Raw genomic sequence first — 19,894 nt, 5'->3', positions numbered from 1 at the left:
GAAGTTGTTAGACAGCCACTCATGAGTCAAGTCCTTCCAAGACCGATGCATTCCAAATGATTAATTGCAATATTGTCATTCCATGTCTCGATATTTTGAGGCCTATACCTCCCTTCCAAGGGAGACAATTAAACATCTTTCGGCCACTCCAACTTAGTTCCACCCAAACTTAGACTAGCTAGATAGTACCATTCAGATAAAAAAGCCTTTGCGATTTGTTTCACTCCTTTTGTTTCAAGGACCAATAAAACTGGATAGGAAAGACAATAATTTTGGCAAGTTGCAGTCCCTCTGCATAAGATAATAACAAAACACGTCCAACTCTTTGTCCTTGCCACAATCCACATTTGTCTAACCAGAAAAAAAGCCATGAAAGCATGCACGTACGTATAATCAAGAAGCTGAAAAATTATATCAAGATAGGGAGTTATATATCAATTCGAACACATACGTGGTAGCTAGAGTGGTAGCTAGAAGAGAGAGAGAGAGAGAGAGAGGTATAAAAGTTCTGGATCATGAACACTTAAAACGGTAATATTCAGAATAGCATTGAATTCATAAAAAACAAAAAAGGCCGACAGACAAGCTAATAGAAGTCAATACCCGAACCACCACCCTTGCTGGCTGGTGAGGCCCATCTTTTCTTCTTTTTCTTTTAATAAAAATAAAGAAAAACAAAAGCCTTACCAAAAAGCAAGGGTCATATCTGGTGCGCTCTTGACTTCCCTTTTGGCCTTCTCTCACCCACACACGTTCTCTTCCACTACCATCTTTAATTAATGCAAACCAGTACTGCTACGTACAACGAACCCCACCCTCACCCCCCTCCCCTTCGTCCCACCACTTAACAAAAGCAACATCAACCAGTGTCATTTACTTACAACTTCCCTTATTTACCAAAATACTACATCCCTACTCCTATCTTATTTGACGTCGACCCTTGCTTGCTTTCCCACACTAAATTACCAAGAATTCCCCACTCTTAATTACTCCCCAATCTTCATATGTAAAACAAAAAGATGGATGCATAGTAAGAGCCGGCTGGTATCCTGCAGCTCTTTCTTCTAGGACGGAAAGTGGGAGGAAATTCTGGGTAATTTCTACATTGTGCACCTCCTTAAGCTATTAATGCTTGGGTGGTGCACTAGTGGGTTCAGTGCAAGAGCCTAGAGCACTAGCATTATCAGGGCAGCTGGTTTTGCTGATGGTGCTACTGAGAGCAGCAGTAATCTGGTGCAATGCGTTACACAAGTGGTTGTTGATGGAATTAACGCTCGAGAGGTTGAGCTTTGCTGATGGAATTGTGCTTACAAGATCTTGGACTACAACTGTGAGGAGACAGCCCGAAGAAGTAGGCGAATTTCTCTCTTCGGATGATGGGATATTTGGGTTGCCATCGCCAGAAATATTAGTGGTTTCTCCGGTGGATCCAACTGGAACGATGACAAACCCCATGGGTAGGAGGGGAATGCAGGAGGGGTCCTCGCCGCTCATAGCGAGCTGAATGGAGTCAACGTCGATGGTGGTGTACACAACGAGGCTCCCGGAATCGTCGGTGCAGCTCTCTTGGAGCATTAGCTCTACATGCTGGGATGAGTTGCTGGCCACCTGCATGCATGCATGCAAATAGTGAACAGAATATTCTTTAGTTTATACTAGGAAGGTTTTAAGATAGTGTCTATAAATAATCTATTTTGGTTATGAACATGCATCCACAATGAATTGAAAATTCTATGATGATCATCTGAAAGCACCATATATGCATGCACCAATTGATATATAGGTACCGTACTCGATCTTAAAGTCTCACAGAAATTTGGAACAAGTGATATTGAATTCGGCCTTGATGTGATGTTTGAAACATTTGGAATTCATTTTTTAGGGAAATGCAATGACTGATTAGGCAACGCCAAACAGGGTATCTAGTGGGCTCAAGCTCGACCAGAGCTTTGCTCGTCAAACTCGATCGAGCTTGTCACACCCTACTAATTTAGGGCTAGATTAATGAGAAAGAAACACTAATCACAGTTAAAAATTTCCTTACGTTGATGCGAAGAAGAGAGACGCAATTTCCTGGATGAGAGCCGTTTGCTATATGAGCCACCTCATGCAAGGAATTCCCATTGGAGATAACATCCAGCTGTACAATATATATATATATAGTCAATAAATCATCTTCTTAAATTGGCCAGTTTGAAGATTGGGGTATACACACAAAGAGTGAGGATTAAATAGAAGATTAAAAGGTTGAGGAAAAAAAAAGATCAGAAGAGTGACGAAAGGGTTGCAATCAGTCTAAACCTGAGATCTACGGCGTTCATCTCTCAAGAGACCAAAGACATGATTATGAGGGTACGGCAGCCAAGTAGAGGATACAGCACAGAGTATGAGCCCGTTTGGCTGTCCAGGCTCTGTGATTTTCCTCGTAGCAATTCTAACAGTGTCATCAGGGGAATCTGATAGAGCCGTCCAAATCAACCCACTAGAAGTGCTGATGTTGACGCAGAATGTTCTTACCATTCTTTGAGCCAGCTTCATCAAGTTCTTTCGTGCTTCCGGAGAAGGTATCACTGTAGATGGCAGCATGAACAAGGTTAAATAAGATAATGAAGTCACATGTCCACTTTAAACAAGTAATTTTATAATTAATCTGTATGAACATATTTTTCGATCAATTGCATTGATAATTTTTGTCAGGTGATGTATTAACGAATGCAACTATACATTCAATGACTCGCATGCATAATTAATATATGTTATATCAGAGACACATGATGACAGATAAAGAGGAAAAAGAGTTATAAGAACCTCCAAGGTCGGAGATATTTCGCGCCATCAGGCTTGCTACTCTTTCACATTGTCTCTGCAAGACAGCTAACCAGCGCTGTGCTCCAAAGGCCATTCCACTATAGACGAAGTCGCTAAAAAATTGATGTACCGGTTTCTCCTCTACCTCTGCATGTTCTATCCATGTAACCTGCATAGGAAACCGTACATGAATATAGTGAAGGAGATTCGACACATTGAAAAACCAATAACAAGACAAAAATATACACACATATATATTGACTTAGTTTTCATTATGCATGATTAATGCTAGCTCTTAGTAAAATTATTTCAGTAATATTTCCGAGAAATTACATATATTTTGTAATTAAGCTTTAGCTAGATTTTGAAAAGTAGTACACACCCTTGAGTAGCCATTTGGCATATCTTGAATTAGGCAGCCAGATGGTCGTCTCTTGTATCTGGGAAAGGAAGGCTGAAGGCTATCATGAAAGCTATCAATTGGAAAGTCAACAATTGCCCATGTCCCAGCTTCCTCGGTATTCTGTTGGCAATAACGAAGGAAATGACCCTCACGAGTGGGTACCAAAGGAGAGAGAACTTGCAATTCCGCATACATCTGCCCAAACATTCAAGTAGCTAGCTAGTAAACATGAGATAGATGAGAAATTAATGTGCAATAAAAAAAACTATGGCCATATATAGAATTTTACAATTCTATATACATAGATTCAAACAACAAAGTGCAAGAACAGATGGTACGTAAAATATTTAAAAAGTTACACTAGTAGATTCAACATACCAGTTGAAGAGAGCCACTTGCATGACCAGAATCTCCTGATGATAGAACTTGAACAGTTTTTGCTCTTGAAACAATTGAAGGAAACAATTCCATCCACTTATTCTGAAATCCGAAGGGCGGAAAATAAGTTCCAAATTGATCAGATTGAAGTATACTAAATTATAAGATCAATACATCCAAATTATGAATATTTTTGGCTAAGCTAACAATTTATAATAATCCAGTACCAAATTATGAATTACTGTATATAAAATGTATATAAAATGATCTTATATATAGCCAACCTATTGATCATCGGGAATTAGTGCATGCTTTAGTTAATTAACTTATTGTTAAACAAGGTAGGGGACTTACAGCATCAAGGAAAGCATCGACCAAGGTGATGCTATTCATTATAACAACGGCACTATCACGGCTGGCTTCTGTCCTGAGCTCATTCGAGTGGTGCCTGAGGTTCAAGGGCCATGGAAACATCCTTGCATGCTCCTCAAGATTAAGCACTTCTCTTCCATTTTCGTTGTTACGGATCCAAAGGGGTTCAGTTCCTCGGCACATCTTCACAAGTTCATCCATGGATGAAACGGCAAGCTCCAATGCAATTGGCTTTTCCTCTTCCAATAATAGACCGGCTTCAGGGAAGTGATAAGCTGTTTCCGGAGGCATTAACATGGGCACAGGAGTCATGTCTGTGCATGAAGCCATAGGGTCTTGGAAATGCCTCGAATAGATATTCATATCTAAATCCAATGAAGGGGGCGGCATAAATGTAGCAGCTGCTTGCATTGCTTCTATTGGCCGGCCAGCATATTGTGAAGCGAGACATGAAGAAACACGTTCTAGCTGTAAATTAAACATTCCAATATTTATAATCATCATCAGTACCCCTTAAATATTTCTGCTCCGACTCGATCGAAACTTGCAGTATTAATGGAACCCGCATAAAAACAAAATTTATACAACTTCTAGGATCGAGCACATGACAAATAAGTACTTATCTGATCTATATATATACAGTATGTGAAAGGAATGATTACCTCATAAAAATTAACGATTATGAGAAGTTATTTGGTCTTGATTTTTTAAGTGGATCTTAAATGATAAAAACAGTTTGTAAATTATCTTCAACGGGATGCTAGTTTTGAAGATGTTTTCTCGATATGGTTAAGTTTGATACACAGAAGCGTCAACAAAAAGAGTACTTTTTTCCTTCATTAATTGCTCCTAACGAACAACCAGTACCATACATATATACCTCTTCTCTGAGCCGGGAGTTTTCAAGGCGAAGTTGCTGTTCGTCCAAGCCCATCTCCCCACCTATCATACATGGACCTCCACAATTAGGGCACACGACATTACTCAGCGCCCTTTGTAGCCGGAAATTCTCCTGCCTTAGAGTCTCATTCTCCACTTTAAGGATCGCATTATCCGTCCTGTCTTGCTGTGCCTATCAAATCATAGCAAAGTTTTAAATAATAGACACCTTGCAAACAATATTTAGCACTTAATTCCATCAAACTTATGAACACACACTAAAACCTAGCTAGAATGAAAACTAATATTGTTGTAACCCTAAACGGCATAGCATTCAATGATTCTTGAGCACTCTTTGGGAAGCATGTGTATATTGTTGTACCGGCGTGTTTAATTGCGCGCATCAATGAAATACAGGCTGTACGTACACAAATTAAAACTATATATAAGAAAAAAGTGACCCAACTCAGTAATTAATGAGATCCAGCTTCCTTATTTAGTTGTTTAGGGCTTCAAATATTTAATGTGGCCGGATCTAATCAACGCGCTTCCTTGAGAAAGGTACTAGCTCTAGCCTCTAGGCCAAGGGTTGGCACTTGCAAGGGTTACCATTGAAAATAAAAAGCTTTAAATGGATTTGCGAACTGCCCGCAGTATTCTGATGATCAGTACCTTCATCTGAGTTCGCCGGTTTTGGAACCAGAACTTGACCTGGCGAGGTTTGAGGCCAAGTTCTTGGCTGAGTTTCAGCCTCTGCTTGTCATCTGGGTGTGGACATTCCTTAAACAAACTGTAGAAGAAACAGTTATGGCGTGAAGTGCAGAGAGGATTAGAAATTAGTTCAAATTACTATACATATATATATATATATATATATATATTTATATAACAAGAGGGAGAGAGATCAGTGCGTACGCTTCCATTTCTTGGATCTGGCGAGCGGTGTGCCTGTGGTAGCGTTTGATCTTCTTGGGAAGCTGTTCACTCTCGTGCTCGTTCCCTGACTTTTCTTCAACTTGTTCACTCCCAGACCCACTCTCCATCTCATCCTTTCCGCTCAGAAGCCCGTTTTCTTCTTTCTGCAAGAAACTTGCACCAAATTCACCATATATTCCATGGCACACCAGAAGTCCAAGAAGGGAAATGAAAAAAAAGATATATAATGAAGAACTTACAGCAATCATGGGAGGGAAAGTCTGGAAAGGCATGCCAGGCATGAAGTTGAAACTAGGGTTTTGGATCGGCGGAGACGAGAAGAGTGATTCTGAGGAAACTACATTACCTGCCATGGTTGGCATTACTTGGCAATCCCCATACATTGTTCTTCACTAGCTTCGAAGCTATATGTAACAGAATTTATCCACTTGTACCTGACCTGTGTTTTAAACACAAGATTTTTCAAGATCAGAACTTAAGGGGGAAATTACAACTGGAGTTCTAGGCAAGTGTTACACCGAGGAAAATAGGCTCAGAATGGAAAACCCTGATGCAAATATTAACATGCAGTCCATGATAAACTCGAGAAAAACTCCACAAAACATGACCAAAACGTTTGTGATAGGTCCGGATCATTTTGTAATAGAGAAAAGATGAAAACGGAAGGGATAATGCATGTTCCAAAAACGGCGAAGAGGAAGAGAGATTGTAGCACTCTTGAAACCAATAACATTACCTCTAGATCACAAATGTATTAATACAAAACCAAATTCAAGGTCACTTTGTTTTCAAAAACGGCCACCATGTATAGAGGAACAAAAAACATTAATGCAAAAAAGCTAAACGAAATTTAAAACATTAATCAGTGAAGAAGAAGAAGATCGAGAAGAAGAGTACTGAGAGTAAATTAATTCTAATACACCCTCAACCACACCCACCTGTGTCGGTGTTCTTTTAAACTTCGGAATAACGAAAGAGAGGAAGAGAGAAAATCTGTCCCAGCTTTGCCTCTTGAGTCTTGATCAATCACCCTGCAGACCCCCCCAAAAACACACACACTCTTGCTCTCACAGTTCCTTTTTTTTTACTTTTCTTCGTCCTGGCTCTCTCTCTCTCTCCCTCTCTCCCTCTAGAATTTACAGCTCTGTGCCATAAATCTGGTAATTTATTGATTTACTGTGGCGTGGTAAATGCATATTGACAGAAACGGACCGAACCCCACTTACCAGTCGGACTGTTTCTTCAACACGTGGCAGTTTCTCTATGGAAAGGCAAGCGTTTCTGTCAGCTACCTCAAAGTCAAAACATCTCTGCCTCTAATTCGAACCCCACTCCACGGATCAAAAACAACCCCTGCGAAAACACTACACGCGAGGTTTTAACTCGTTCGTGTGCTTCTCTCTCTCTCTTTGCGCGTGAACATATATATATATATAGTTCTTATATCTGCGAGTTATAGCTAGGGTTCTACTGAGGCGGTAATTCAACGGAAGCTAAGTTTAGGGAAGGGTAATCTTGACGTAGGAGAGATAAAGAGAGAAGATTTCAAGATAGAGAGAAAGGTCAAGAGATCGCAGGTCATGGAAAAGTCAAAGGATCGTGGCCGTCCTTCTGCGTACAGAAAATCTAATTAGTATTAACATACATATATAAGTATTATGGTCATGGAAAGGTCAAAGGATCGTGAGCATGCATGCGTTGGGATTAATTTATAAATCGCGCGTACGTTATGGTTTTCATGATCAATAGATCATATTTAAATATTGGTTACTCGTCCATCTATGCATGCATGGGAATATATTGCGGAAATTAGAAAAGAATAAGAGAATGTGATTATAGTTCAACAATTCATATATATATATATATATATATATATGAGATCATGAGGTTTGACTTCTCCAATAATATGCATGTGAAGTTCCAATGATTTCCTTTTTAGCTGATCACCAAAATCTTCTTTACAAATAGATTGAGATTTGATTGTTTTTCCTTTCCAACAAACAGCTTATTAGATCTTCTGGCCATGCATGATCAGGATCGATGTTCTTTTCAGAATATTTTAGATTGGGAGTACTGAAAATCGAATTATAATAAAATATTCTAAAACAAAAAGATAACTCTTTTCTTCGATCTAAACAAAAAGATTAATTCTGATCCAGAGAAGCAGAGTAATATCTTACTGTTCTATATATGATCATGATCTGCACCATACATGCATGGAGTAGTAGTACGTACAGACGTTGGTCGAGAAGTACTTGGGATATTTCCCTTGTGTGTGTGTGTGTATATATATATATTAATATAAGATCAATATCGCGTATAAATTGATAAATCTGCACATGCAAGAGTAATAATACATACATGTTCCGCACAATCTTTTTAAAAAAGAATATAATTTATTATTAAAAAGTTAATTTTTTTCATATAAATATCATATATTAATTTACTCATTTTTTTGAAAAAATTTAAACATTCTATAATTACAAATATCATTTCTCCGGTTTAATTCATCCCATATTTTTTAATTCGGCTTTGAGTTTCTAGTATAGACATAATAAAATGGTGCATGATCAGGTTTTATTAAATCCAAGAGTGGCTGCTGAAAGTGCTTTGAGTTTGATAAGGAATTACACAGAAGTCAGATTGAAGACAAATGTACAGCTGAAGAAGCATTTTCGTTGGGAAACCCCCCACAGCAGGTTGGCTCAAACTTCATGTTGATGGGGCTGTTTTTGTTGAGTTATATTGTAAATTTGGAATAGGGTGCATTCTGAGAGATGATGATCAAGGGAAGGTGCTTATATATGGCTGCTAGCAAGAGTGAGAATGAGTTTGAGGAGCCCGAAGTTGTTGCGTTAACACTGTTGTATTCCGTGGTCTCCAATTATGTGCTAGAATGGGCAATATCTCACATATTCAAGTCGAATCTGATTGTTTGTTCGTAGTTGAAGTGTTGCAGCAGCAGAATTCTATGGAAGGATCGATATTGGGGCTGTTATATAAAGAAATCATGTTACTTTCTTCACACTTTATTGAATGTAATTTTGTTTCTATTCATAGAGAAGGAAATATGACAGTCCATAGATTAGTTCTCGTTATGCGAAGTATGTGGATGATATTAATATGTAGCGCGCGGGATTGTATTCTAGATTTTATTATCCAAGTCCTTTGACTTGATAAAGGTCTTTAATTTTATTTCTTTATTAATGAAAATTATGTTTTTTACAAAAAAAAAAAAAATGGCCTCATATTTTCTACTTAAGTGTGCGCACCTTAATGCGGAGTTTCGCTCATCATGTAGGACCCACTGATACATAGTATTCTTTTTTGAATAATGCTACTCTCACCACTCCCGGTCCCGCTCCCGGTCCCGCTACATTTTTTTTTATTTTTTTAATATATATTTTTTTTACTTAATGATTAAGTAAGTGTTTTTTAATGATATTATAATTTTTTTATTTTTTTAAAAAATATTTTATAGTGTTAAAAAAATACATGTATAAAAAAATAAAATAAAAAAACACTACATTTTACACTGAGCGGGACTGAGAGCGGGAGAGGGAGCGGGGGCTGTAGCACGGTTCTTCCTTTTTTGGCCAGCTAGTACTGTACCTAATTCAATGATTTTTTTTTTTTTTTTTGAAAGTACCTAATTCAATGATCTATCACAACTAACTTCATTCCTATTTTGAATTCAAGTTTAATGAAGTCCTTAATAATATGTTATATGAATCTTTTATATATATATATATATATATATATATATATATATATATATATATTATATCTTCAAGACCGGCCATTTCTATATCAGTAATGTTATATATGCTTATAATTTTATTTATAATTTTAATACAAAACTTATTTTGTTATTTTTTTTAATTTTATAATTTTCAGTATATCAATAACTGACACACAGAAAAATAAGTTTTTTTTGTAAATTTTTATTAACTACAATTAACATTTTTCTTTCTATATACATATATATATATATATAATATATACACACATATATAGATATGGCAATCTATGGCACACAATTATTCCCGGGCAAAACTATGCTCATCAGGACAATTTAGTTTCCAGTTCTTTGTTCTTTAGTTTCAAAAAGAAAATATATTGGTTAAGAAAAAAAATTAATGATACCAATTCCAATTCCCTTTCTAGTCGTTTATTTAGTTTTATATATATATATATATATATATATATATATATATTATGATCGATCATATTATATTGATGTGATATTGTCTATCAACAAAAAATAAAAATAAAATAAAGAGTAGATGAATATTAATGTTATATCAACACTGTAAGAAAAGAATGAGATAAAGATGTAATAAATATTTATTTATTTTTGATATATAAAAGGGATCTTTTATATTGTTTATTGATTTTCATGAAAATACAAAGATATCTAACTACTGATCCGGTCCACAGCTTGATATTGGCATTGCGGGTCCACATCACAACTGTCATTTTGATGATGATCATGTACTGTTGATCGAGCTGGGATGCAATTTGTGGATACCCAAGTTGCCAAATTCCTTTTCATTTTTCTTTCTTGAGAATATATATGTCTTTTGAATTTCTAATAAAATTCTCACGTATGAAGAACCTCGCGCAACGTAATTGGTAGTTGAAATTGCTGTAGTCTCGGACAACTCCCAAGGCCCCACCCCCAAAAGGTGCAAAAGCAAAGCGAGATGGAAAGAAAAGAATAGAAATTTTCGGTCCCCACAGGATGATGCATGAGTCACTGTTCCATATCAAATCTGCACCACCAATACTGTATCGTGTGCACTTCACTTCTATCTCATTTTTTTTAATAAAAAAATAATATATATAATAAAAATTCTACGTAATCATTTTTACATATTTTTTATATATTATATTAATGTGATTAATTATATTACTTTTTTTAATATAAAATAATTAATTTAACTAACCACATTAGTAGAGTGTATAAAAAATATGTAAAAATGATTATACGTAGCAGAACTCATATAGAAAATATATGTGAATCATACGAAAGTATAAATTTCCGATTAATTAGTATAGAAAGTGATGGGAACTAAGGTGGGTCTAGTCAGCTTAAAGATCATTTACAAGTTTCAGATGGGCCAATTACAAGATCAAGAGCTAAGAAAACCAAGAAAGTAATGCAATGATTGGTGCAATCAACTTGGGACGAGTTTAGCAAGAGTCGAATATTCAATATGGGCTTGAGAGAAGGGGATCCAGTGATCATCCTTCTGAATATTCAAGATGGGCTTGAGCCGAACATGAAATTCCTTAATCATTAGTTACTATGCATGCCCTTTGTACTGATTTAAAAAACAGTTCCGCTGTTAAGCGGTCGGACCGATAATTAAAGAATAACAGCCCTCTAATGATGTGTTGACACGTCAGCAAATCTTGGAAAGTAACGGTAGACTCGTGCACATGGGATAGTTGTCCTTCTTCATGCTTCAGCAAAACTATTCTGGTTAATGCGATTGTTGTGGTCCGTTTGCTTCAGAACGAGAACTCGCCTCCACGTCCAGAGGCAACTGCCACCAGTCCACCACGTCCATGAGTTCTCCGTCAACCACTACGCAACTGCAACCGACCGCAACCGAGTTTCCCGATTTTAGCCATACTTTCCTCGCCACTGGTTCGTCACCCAGTAATTTATTCCACGAGTTCCTCGCCACTGGTTCGTCGCCTAGTAATTTATTCCACTACGCACCGCCATTCCACCGCCCAGTAACGGTTGTCATGGCTGAGTTCAGTGGCTTTGGTGTAGCTCAGGTATTTCTCTATATGCTTTGGTTGTTCATGGCTGACCATGTGTTTGAAAAAATGTTTGAAAGACACATCCGGTCCAGACTAGCATTTGAATTTATTGTGAGATTGCTCTTGGAAGCTAATGTAAGATCTGGGTTGTAGGTAGTGGAATCTCTTTAATTAATGGATGTTCAAGAAAATTCCAATGGAGTTGCAAAACTAGTACATCAATACCACGAAGAATAAAAATCTTTAAGAAGTTATTTGCAAAAAAAAAAATTTGCAAGGCAGAGAAAATATTATTTGTTTTCTTTAGTTTGGGGATATATATTTTTTTTCATCCGGTATTGGTAGTTAGGAATGGTAGATAACACATCTCTAGATAATATGAAGCAATCACATGGTTCGACAAACCTAATAAGGAACAATATTAATTAGTTTGAAGTAGCTCAGGTATTTCTCTCTGTCTCTCTTTGTTTCTTTCATCTTACTTCGGCTACTCTCTCTTTTAATCATTATAGTCCATCAAGAAAAGAAAAAAGAGGAACCAGAAATCCACCAAAAAGAGGCATATGGTTTTCCAAAACTTGCTTGTTCATAATCATGTGGTTTTGTATGGTAGGAACCAATTTATAATATTGATAGTGATGAGTTTGAGGGTGAACTTGAGGCTGAAAGTGTTGAGGTACAAGGTGATGTGAATGTCGAAGATGGGGTTAATGTCGAAGTCGAAGATGGAGTAAATGTGATTCCCTCTTCGAGTAGTGCTCCGTTGGAGCCATTCATTGGTATGGTATTTGAGGAGGTCGAAGATGCCCAAGCATTTTATAAGGCATATGCAAGGCGACAAGGATTTGCAATCTGGACAAATCATACTCGATTGTCGAAAGATGATTAAACTCGTTGTGCAGTAGACTATATTTGCACAAGAGAAGGATTTCGGCGAGTTAGTCGGAAAGACACCGATCGAATAATGCCTGAACCTGCTGAGACGAAGATTGGATGTAAAGCAATAATGAGAATAAAGAAAGATGGTGAAAAGTGGATAGTCAACAAGTTTGTGGTTGGACATAATCATATTTTGCTTACACCGAGAAGTACTAGTTTCCTTCGTGGACATAGGGGAGTTAGTAAAGTACAAAAGAAACTTATTATGACCTTGAATGAGTCTGGTGTACCTACAAGGAAGATAATGTCGGTATTGAGTAAAGATTCAGGTGGTGACTTTAGTGTCGGTTGTATTGGGAAGGATGTAGAAAATTACTTGGGAAGCCAAAGAAGAAAAATATTTGAAGAGGGTGATGCACAAATGCTATATTCCTACTTTCTTGATCGACAAAACAAAGAACCTGGGTTTGTGTTCTCCATGCAAGTTGATAACGATGGGTGTATGGGAAGTTATTTTTGGGCTGATGCGAGATCAAGAGCTGTATACCAATATTTTTGGGATGTTGTTACATTTGATGCCACTTACTTGATCAATATTTATAAGATGCCATTTGTACCATTTTCTAGAGTTAATCATCATCATCAGACTATAATGTTTGGGTGTGCCTTATTAGTTAATGAAACGGCGGAATCATATATATGGTTATTAAGAACATGGCAAGAGGCAATGCTTTGGCGTGCCCCTTCAACTATAATTACAGGTGATGACAAGGCAATGGCTAAGGCAATTGTTGAGGTACTCCCGAATACAACTCATAGGTTGTGTTTGTGGCACATTTTACAAAAATTTCCAGAACACTTAGCCTATGTATATAACAAATTTCCAGACTTTCAAAAAGATTTTCGTCATTGCATCCATGAAACAATTACTACTGATGAGTTCGAGCAAGAATGGAATTTGATTGTGGTGAAGTATGACCTAGGAGAAAATACTTGGTTGCAAAATCTTTACAGCCGACGGGATAAGTGGGTACCCGCCTACTTGCGTTCAACATTCTATGCCGGTATGTCAACAACTCAGAGGAGTGAAAGCATGAACAAATTTTTCAAAGATTATGTTCGTTCAAGCATTATGGTTAGTGACTTTGTGCATCAATACGAAAAAGCTATAGATGCACGTTACTTTAAAGAAAAAGAGAAGGATGTCCGGAAAAAATCTACCCGAGCGATAATGAAGACACCTTTTAAAATTAAAGAGGAGGCATCATTGGTTTATACAAGAAAATCTTTCATGATCTTCCAAGATGAGTTGTTTAATAGTCTACGGTACCAAGCAAGAAGATTGTCTCTAACTGGTGAGGCGAAAACATATGGAGTGACAGTTCATGGTAAATAAACACCTATTTACCATGTGATATTGGAGGGTAGTGGAGAACATACTACATGTACATGCCATATGTGGGAGTTTATGAGGATTCTTTGTAGGCATATCTTGTGTGTTTTTGGCAAGAAAGCGAAGTTAAATAGATTGCCAGAGCATTATGTTCTAGACAGATGGACTATTAATGCTAAGAGTCGACCCATTCTCCACATTCCGTGTTGTGATGCACAAGTGAGCGTGGAAGTAGATGAGCCTACGATGAGAAGAAGCAAGTCAATGATACAACTTTATGACATTGTAGAACTTGCATCCCAATCAGCAGAAAAACACAATCATTTCACACTTGCATTGGAGAAGGTTCACAAAGAGATGCTTGCAATGGACGAGCATGTAGAATGTTCACAAGCAGTGCCGGCCAATGATGATCAAATAGTAAGAAGCCAAGTTGTATTGAACTTTTCACAAACGGTGCAAGATCTTCCACGGGTACCCACAAAAGGGCGTCCAAAATCTTTGAGAGTAAAGAACCCAAAGGAAACACAAATAACAAAGAAAAGACGTTGTAGCATTTGCAAGAATGAGGGATATGTTAAAAATAATTGTCCTTCAATAAGGTATAGTAGTCTTATAGTTATTTGTGTTTTATCACCTTGTAATTAAAGAAGCTAATAAAGATTGTTGTTCTTTTTGTAGGGATTTTGGGCCAATAACAACTGACAACATATCGGAACATTTGGATTCATAGTGCATGCAACTTTTATTATAAAGCAGTATGTGATTTCTTCCCTCTTTTAGCTAAATTAAATTGGTGGGAATATTTGATAGGACACAAATGTCAAACTTACTCTTTATTTGATGCAGCAGGATGCGGAAACTAAAGGTTTTGAGTCATACGAGGAGCAGCTGAGGAAGGTATTCGAGTCATATGAAGGAAGCTATGCCATGGTGTTTGATGTAGCTCTATTGATTTTTCCCTTGGTGACAAATAGAGACACATTATTTGTTATCATGGCAGCACTTCACTGCCATTTATCTTTGTTATCATGGCAACACTTCACTGATATTTGGTGGCAGTTTATATTGTTTATAGATATTTGGTGGCACTTCATTTCCATGTGAAGAGTGGTAGATATCATATTGGTTAGGTATAGGTAAATATATCATGGCAGCAGCAAAAAGAAAGTTTTGAGTTTCGGTATTACCTTCCTTCTTTGCATTTCTGATTAGTTTATACTTTGCTGCAAAGACATCCACATATGTCAGGGATTACTGCTTTAAATTGCTCGAGCGGAACCTTCCAGAGAGGTTCGCTCGATGGGCGCTCGACCTGGCGCTCGAGCGGAACCTTCCAGAGTGGTTCTCTCGATGTGCGCTCGACGAAGCGCTCGAGTGGAACCCAGACAGAGTGGTTCGCTCGAGGTGAGCTTAACGTGGCGCTCGAGCACAACCCATCCAGAGTGGTTCGCTCGATGTGCGCTCGACGTGGCGCTCGAGCGGAACCCATCCAGAGTGGTTCGCTCGATGTGCGCTCGACGTTGCGTGCAAGCAGAACTCATCCAGAAACGTTCGCTCGACCTTCGCTCGACACCTCGCTCGAGCCAATGTTCAAGACAACCTAAAATTCATGTTTTGAGCGCCGTGACTTGCTGGGACTATAAATAGAACAGATTATTTATGTTCTGTGGTGTGGAAAAATAGTGCAAAACCCTAAGTGTTTCAAGAGCCAAAGAGAGAAACCTATTCCTCACCTTGTGAATCTCTCTTTGAAAGATCAACATGTGCCGAGTGACGTTCTGATATGGCCAGAGATCATGTCCACGATTTTTAATTCCTTTGTTTTGTTTGGAACTTGATGCTCATTATCAAATTTGCCGAAAAGTACTCGAAATATAATCAAGTGTCTTCTATAACAGTCCATGCAACACGAGACTGACGAGTTTTTTTTTTTTTTTTCTTGTCACAAGATCAATGCAAACCTCCAAGGTCCAGTGCATAAAAAAGACACTTCGATTATAACAACAAACCTCCAAGGTCATCAATTATAACAACAAACCTCCAAGGTCCAGTGCATAAAAAAGACCTGTCTCATTCCTATTAAAATAAGATTGAAAGCGAATGAACATGTTAAGCTGAAATTCAATTCGGTAGTACAAGGACAACTAATATCACATCCCTGAGTAAGCACAAAGTAATTACAGGACCAAGTATCAAAAAGAAAATAGTAACTACATTAAAGTGTTACAACAAGTACAACGGGTTACATGAGTTGTAGCACTGACCGAGATACATTGTAATTATTTGGATTCATAAAAATTACCCCACAAACAAAAATAAAAAATAACCATGATAAAATTAACAGCTTCAAAACTCCGTTGTATTTCTTCTCCATTGCTTTCAATTTGGATTCTTCTATGTGTAGCAGTTCATGAAGAATCCTGTCGTTTCTCCGTTCAGCTAACTCCAATGCCATCTTACAGCAGCTGTTTTGCTCACTTTGAAGATCAATCCACTCAAAGAAGTCACATTGTTTTTTCTTCTTATAGTTTGGACAATTAAAAAATCTTTTTCCAAAACTATTTGCTTTTCCAGAAATCCGTAGCTTCGCTTGGCAGCCACAATAGCAAAGTGGTCTTTCCAAACTACCTTGGTCTTCCCATCTTACACCCCTAGAACTTGACCCGGACTGAGAACCCGAACTCTTCATGCCCCATCATAATATTGAAGAAACTAAGCAGAAATCATGCTATTAAAGAAAGCCCCCATATCAGTAAGAAGCTATGTTAACAAAAACACATATGCTGACAATTGATAACACGAAATTATAAAAAGTATTAGTGCCATTAAACACCATCTCTTCTTACATTAAAAGTTTGAGTCATATTGAAGGCCAGCCAAAACAGAAAGCTTATCTTAACCAAGCCAACCAGGCTTTACACAAACGGATTCCATATGGGTTCTCTAGATGAGGAGTTACTTGGGAATTTTTTGTACCAAACTGATATCTTTTCTTCCACCACAAAATCAATTGGGAACGCTGTTTACAGATGAAGGATGTTCTAAAATGGGGTAATCTTATCAGGCAGCAATACAAACTTCCTTGTCTCAAAATGCACTAAGCACATGCTTCCTAACACAATCAATTTATCAAACCAATCCTCCAATGTGCAACAATCTTGGTCACGTTAAAAAATATTTGAACATAAAAATAGTAAACCAAGCTGTAAAAATTCTACTCTAATTTGAAGTAAATATTTGTTCAGCCAAAATTATGAAAAAATCCGTAAACAACTCTATTTCAGTTGTACCCGGATTAAGTAAAAAAACTAACTAAATCACTACATTTTGACATTTTGGAATAGGATCAAACACTAGTCTGCTGCATACTAGAGAATAAAAATGGAAAGGTAACACGTACAATGCAAACAAAAAATAGCATTAATCCAAGAGAGCAGATGTTGCCAAGTTTGCAGGAGACCTAAAAAATGCATACAAAATCATACCAGAGACCTAGGTTAGGGTAGGGCATACCAGAGAAATTCCACGAGTCACGGCGTCGAGGGACGTTAAGGAGTGAGGATTAGCCGTGAGGCCGTGCGACGAGATCTTGCAAAATGGTGAGGGTTTGCACTGCGAGAGGGGGTGCGAAATTGGGGGTACTGCGCAATTAGGTGAGGGTTTCGTCGGCAAAATTGGGGGTACTGTGCAATTGGGGAAACTGGGTTAGGGTTTGCGAAATGGGAAGGACTTACGAAGGGAATGAACTCGGCAAAATGGTGGGGGCTTGGAAAAACATATGAGAGTCATAAATTCTGATGCGTGATATCCACATGGTATTTACAGTCTGACTTTACGTGTCACAATTTTATTCGCGGGCTGTTATTTGTTTAAAACAGCCCAACCGGCGTGCAGGTTATCTCTTTAAAAAATTACAACAGCAGCAAGCTTTATTAATTTTTTTAAGGGAAACTATCATCATTCATTCATCAAGAAACTTACATCCATGAACGGATATATTCTGAGATGTCCTCATATCAAACATGACATCATAAACTAAAATAATGCATTTGGAGCTCCACAAGTACACTATTTCCTTTTGTGACTAGTTCGGTCTTCACTACTGTTGATACTCTCTACAGACAAACGTCCAAAAGACAATCCAACCTCACTCTTCATAGAAGGAGATGACTCAACCTCTATAGACAAAAGTTCGAAACACGAACTCTTTTTTTTATTTTAGTTAACAATAAGAAAAGCAAAAAGGAAATCAGTAAGATAGATGTGAAAAATGACGGAATACAGTTTGTATAAACTCCGATAGACTTTGAAGTCTATCTATGATGGCGCATGAAGGCAACACGCTTGTCTCTTTTCAACCACAAATGTCATATCTAAAAAGATCTGATGGTGGTGAGTTTGATGATAATGATCTGATGCGTGTGGCGAGAAGAGCTGCCGCAAGGGGTGGCACTTGAGGATCATTCATGGTGATTTTTGCAAAACCTTCACTTTCCTCTGAACGATTTGCAGCTTGAGAGTCTGCTTGTGCCGCGCGTGACTCTAGGAAGTTGTCGGATTGCTGTAGATCTATCTTTTTTGGCCTTGAATGAAGCAAAATAAAACTAAGCCAAAAGAATTACCTTGACAGATAAGGTGAGTGGATGGAGAAAGGAGGCGAAGGAGAGGGAGAAGAAAGAAGAAGCTGAGACCTCCAATCCTTCTCCTTTGGCGAAAATCAGATTTGGAGTTCTTGATTTTTTACGAGAGAGAGAGAGAGAGAGAGAGAGAGAGAGAGAGAGAGAAGGGGAGACGGCTAGGGCTTTTTGATAAATAAATAGTACTAAAACGACAGACTACTTCTTCCTCTCCTTTTTAATCTTTTTAAAGTGCAAGTTTAAATGTAATTTGATACCGCAAATAATTATATGGGATTAATTTTTTTTTTTAAAGAAAAGACAGATCCTAATTTTATAAATAGTACTCATTACTTTTGACAAGAGAATATCATTTACAAGTAAAAGAATTTTGGGTTAAAAATTTTCCAAAAGCAAAACTCTAGTGAAAACCTATCTATACTATACTATGAGGAGCACCACAACCATAAATGAGTTACATAAAAGTAATTTCAGAAATTGAGAAGTCATGTGATCCATTAAATATACTTTATAATAAAAATAACTATACAATCTGATTAATCATATTAAGACACATCAGTTTGTGAGATTACTTTTATATAATCCTTTTTGTGGTTAAAGTATTTTTCATACTATATATGCTAATTACATCAGTGAAAAGTTAAACAAGCATATAAGGAATTAATTAAAAAGTATAACATGATGAGTAATGATCATTTATCTATTTGAAAGAAGACCATAGAACCCTATTTGATGCAAGAACGCAATGATAGTAGAAAATGGAAAATGATATAATTAAGGAAGTTGTCCTTCAAATAAACCAATACACACCAGCCTAATTTGGAGATCTCATATATGAAATAAACATTAAAGCTAGCTAGCTAGTACTTTATGCTCGTATATAGAAATTTATAACTGCGAATTATAAGGATCGATATTTCTAATTCTTGTACCATGATCAAGATTGTCTTTTATTGTAAATTAACCTGATAGATAATATATATATATATATATATATCATCTCGATCTAGCGCGAGTGTCCCTCTTGTTAAGGAAGATCACAGTGATCTGATCACTCCTCATGTACTTATGGTATGTAATAGCAACGATAATGGACAAGAATCACGTATGTGATCTCTCAGCCTCTATCTAATCAAGGGTAAGATGGCGACATTCATGAAAGATAATCTATAGAAATTATCTGCCAAGATGGCAATGACCAGTACCTATATATCCGGCCAGAAGTTCATTGAGCTCGCTGAGAATAGAAATTTTTCTCATTTTGGAATATTGTAACGATCTGTCTTTAAATATTGTTGATTGCGGCTTGAAATATATCATGTGTACGTACTTAAAGTTTTATATTATATACACTGCATTAATGTACATAAAGTTTTAATTATTTTCTCTCCATTTCGAAAGTAACCTTTTCATGGTATTTTAACTTTT

General features: G+C 37.1%; 2 protein-coding genes across 3 annotated transcripts; one reads left to right on the top strand and one right to left on the bottom strand.

The window, feature by feature from the left end:
- Positions 1–523: 523 nt before the first annotated feature.
- On the bottom strand, positions 524–6,874 carry LOC109006139 (homeobox-leucine zipper protein HDG5-like). Of its 2 annotated transcripts, XM_035687344.1 has the most exons (12): positions 6,715–6,874; positions 6,016–6,215; positions 5,756–5,919; positions 5,513–5,630; positions 4,842–5,033; positions 3,944–4,429; positions 3,590–3,691; positions 3,191–3,406; positions 2,809–2,977; positions 2,302–2,570; positions 2,045–2,140; positions 524–1,608 (listed from the first exon to the last, which is right to left on the bottom strand). In XM_035687344.1, the coding sequence occupies exons 2-12, from the start codon at positions 6,157–6,159 to the stop codon at positions 1,126–1,128; spliced, it is 2,439 nt and encodes an 812-aa protein (XP_035543237.1). In that variant the 5' UTR covers positions 6,160–6,215; positions 6,715–6,874; the 3' UTR covers positions 524–1,125. The 2 variants fall into 2 exon arrangements, with proteins under 2 accessions (XP_035543237.1, XP_035543238.1); XM_035687345.1 differs by lacking the exon at positions 6,715–6,874 and having other exon boundaries at positions 5,756–5,929; positions 6,016–6,077.
- A 5,644-nt stretch (positions 6,875–12,518) lies between these two features.
- LOC109020175 (protein FAR1-RELATED SEQUENCE 5-like) lies at positions 12,519–14,933 on the top strand. The gene is made up of 3 exons (XM_035687718.1): positions 12,519–13,821; positions 13,948–14,246; positions 14,640–14,933. The coding sequence occupies exons 1-3, from the start codon at positions 12,519–12,521 to the stop codon at positions 14,931–14,933; spliced, it is 1,896 nt and encodes a 631-aa protein (XP_035543611.1).
- Positions 14,934–19,894: the final 4,961 nt, after the last annotated feature.

This window comes from Juglans regia, chromosome 2 (assembly GCF_001411555.2).
Source record: "Juglans regia cultivar Chandler chromosome 2, Walnut 2.0, whole genome shotgun sequence".
Taxonomy (NCBI): Eukaryota; Viridiplantae; Streptophyta; class Magnoliopsida; order Fagales; family Juglandaceae; genus Juglans; species Juglans regia.
The sequence above is the reverse complement of the archived record's forward strand: the minus strand, read 5'-3'. Positions and strand labels throughout refer to the sequence as shown.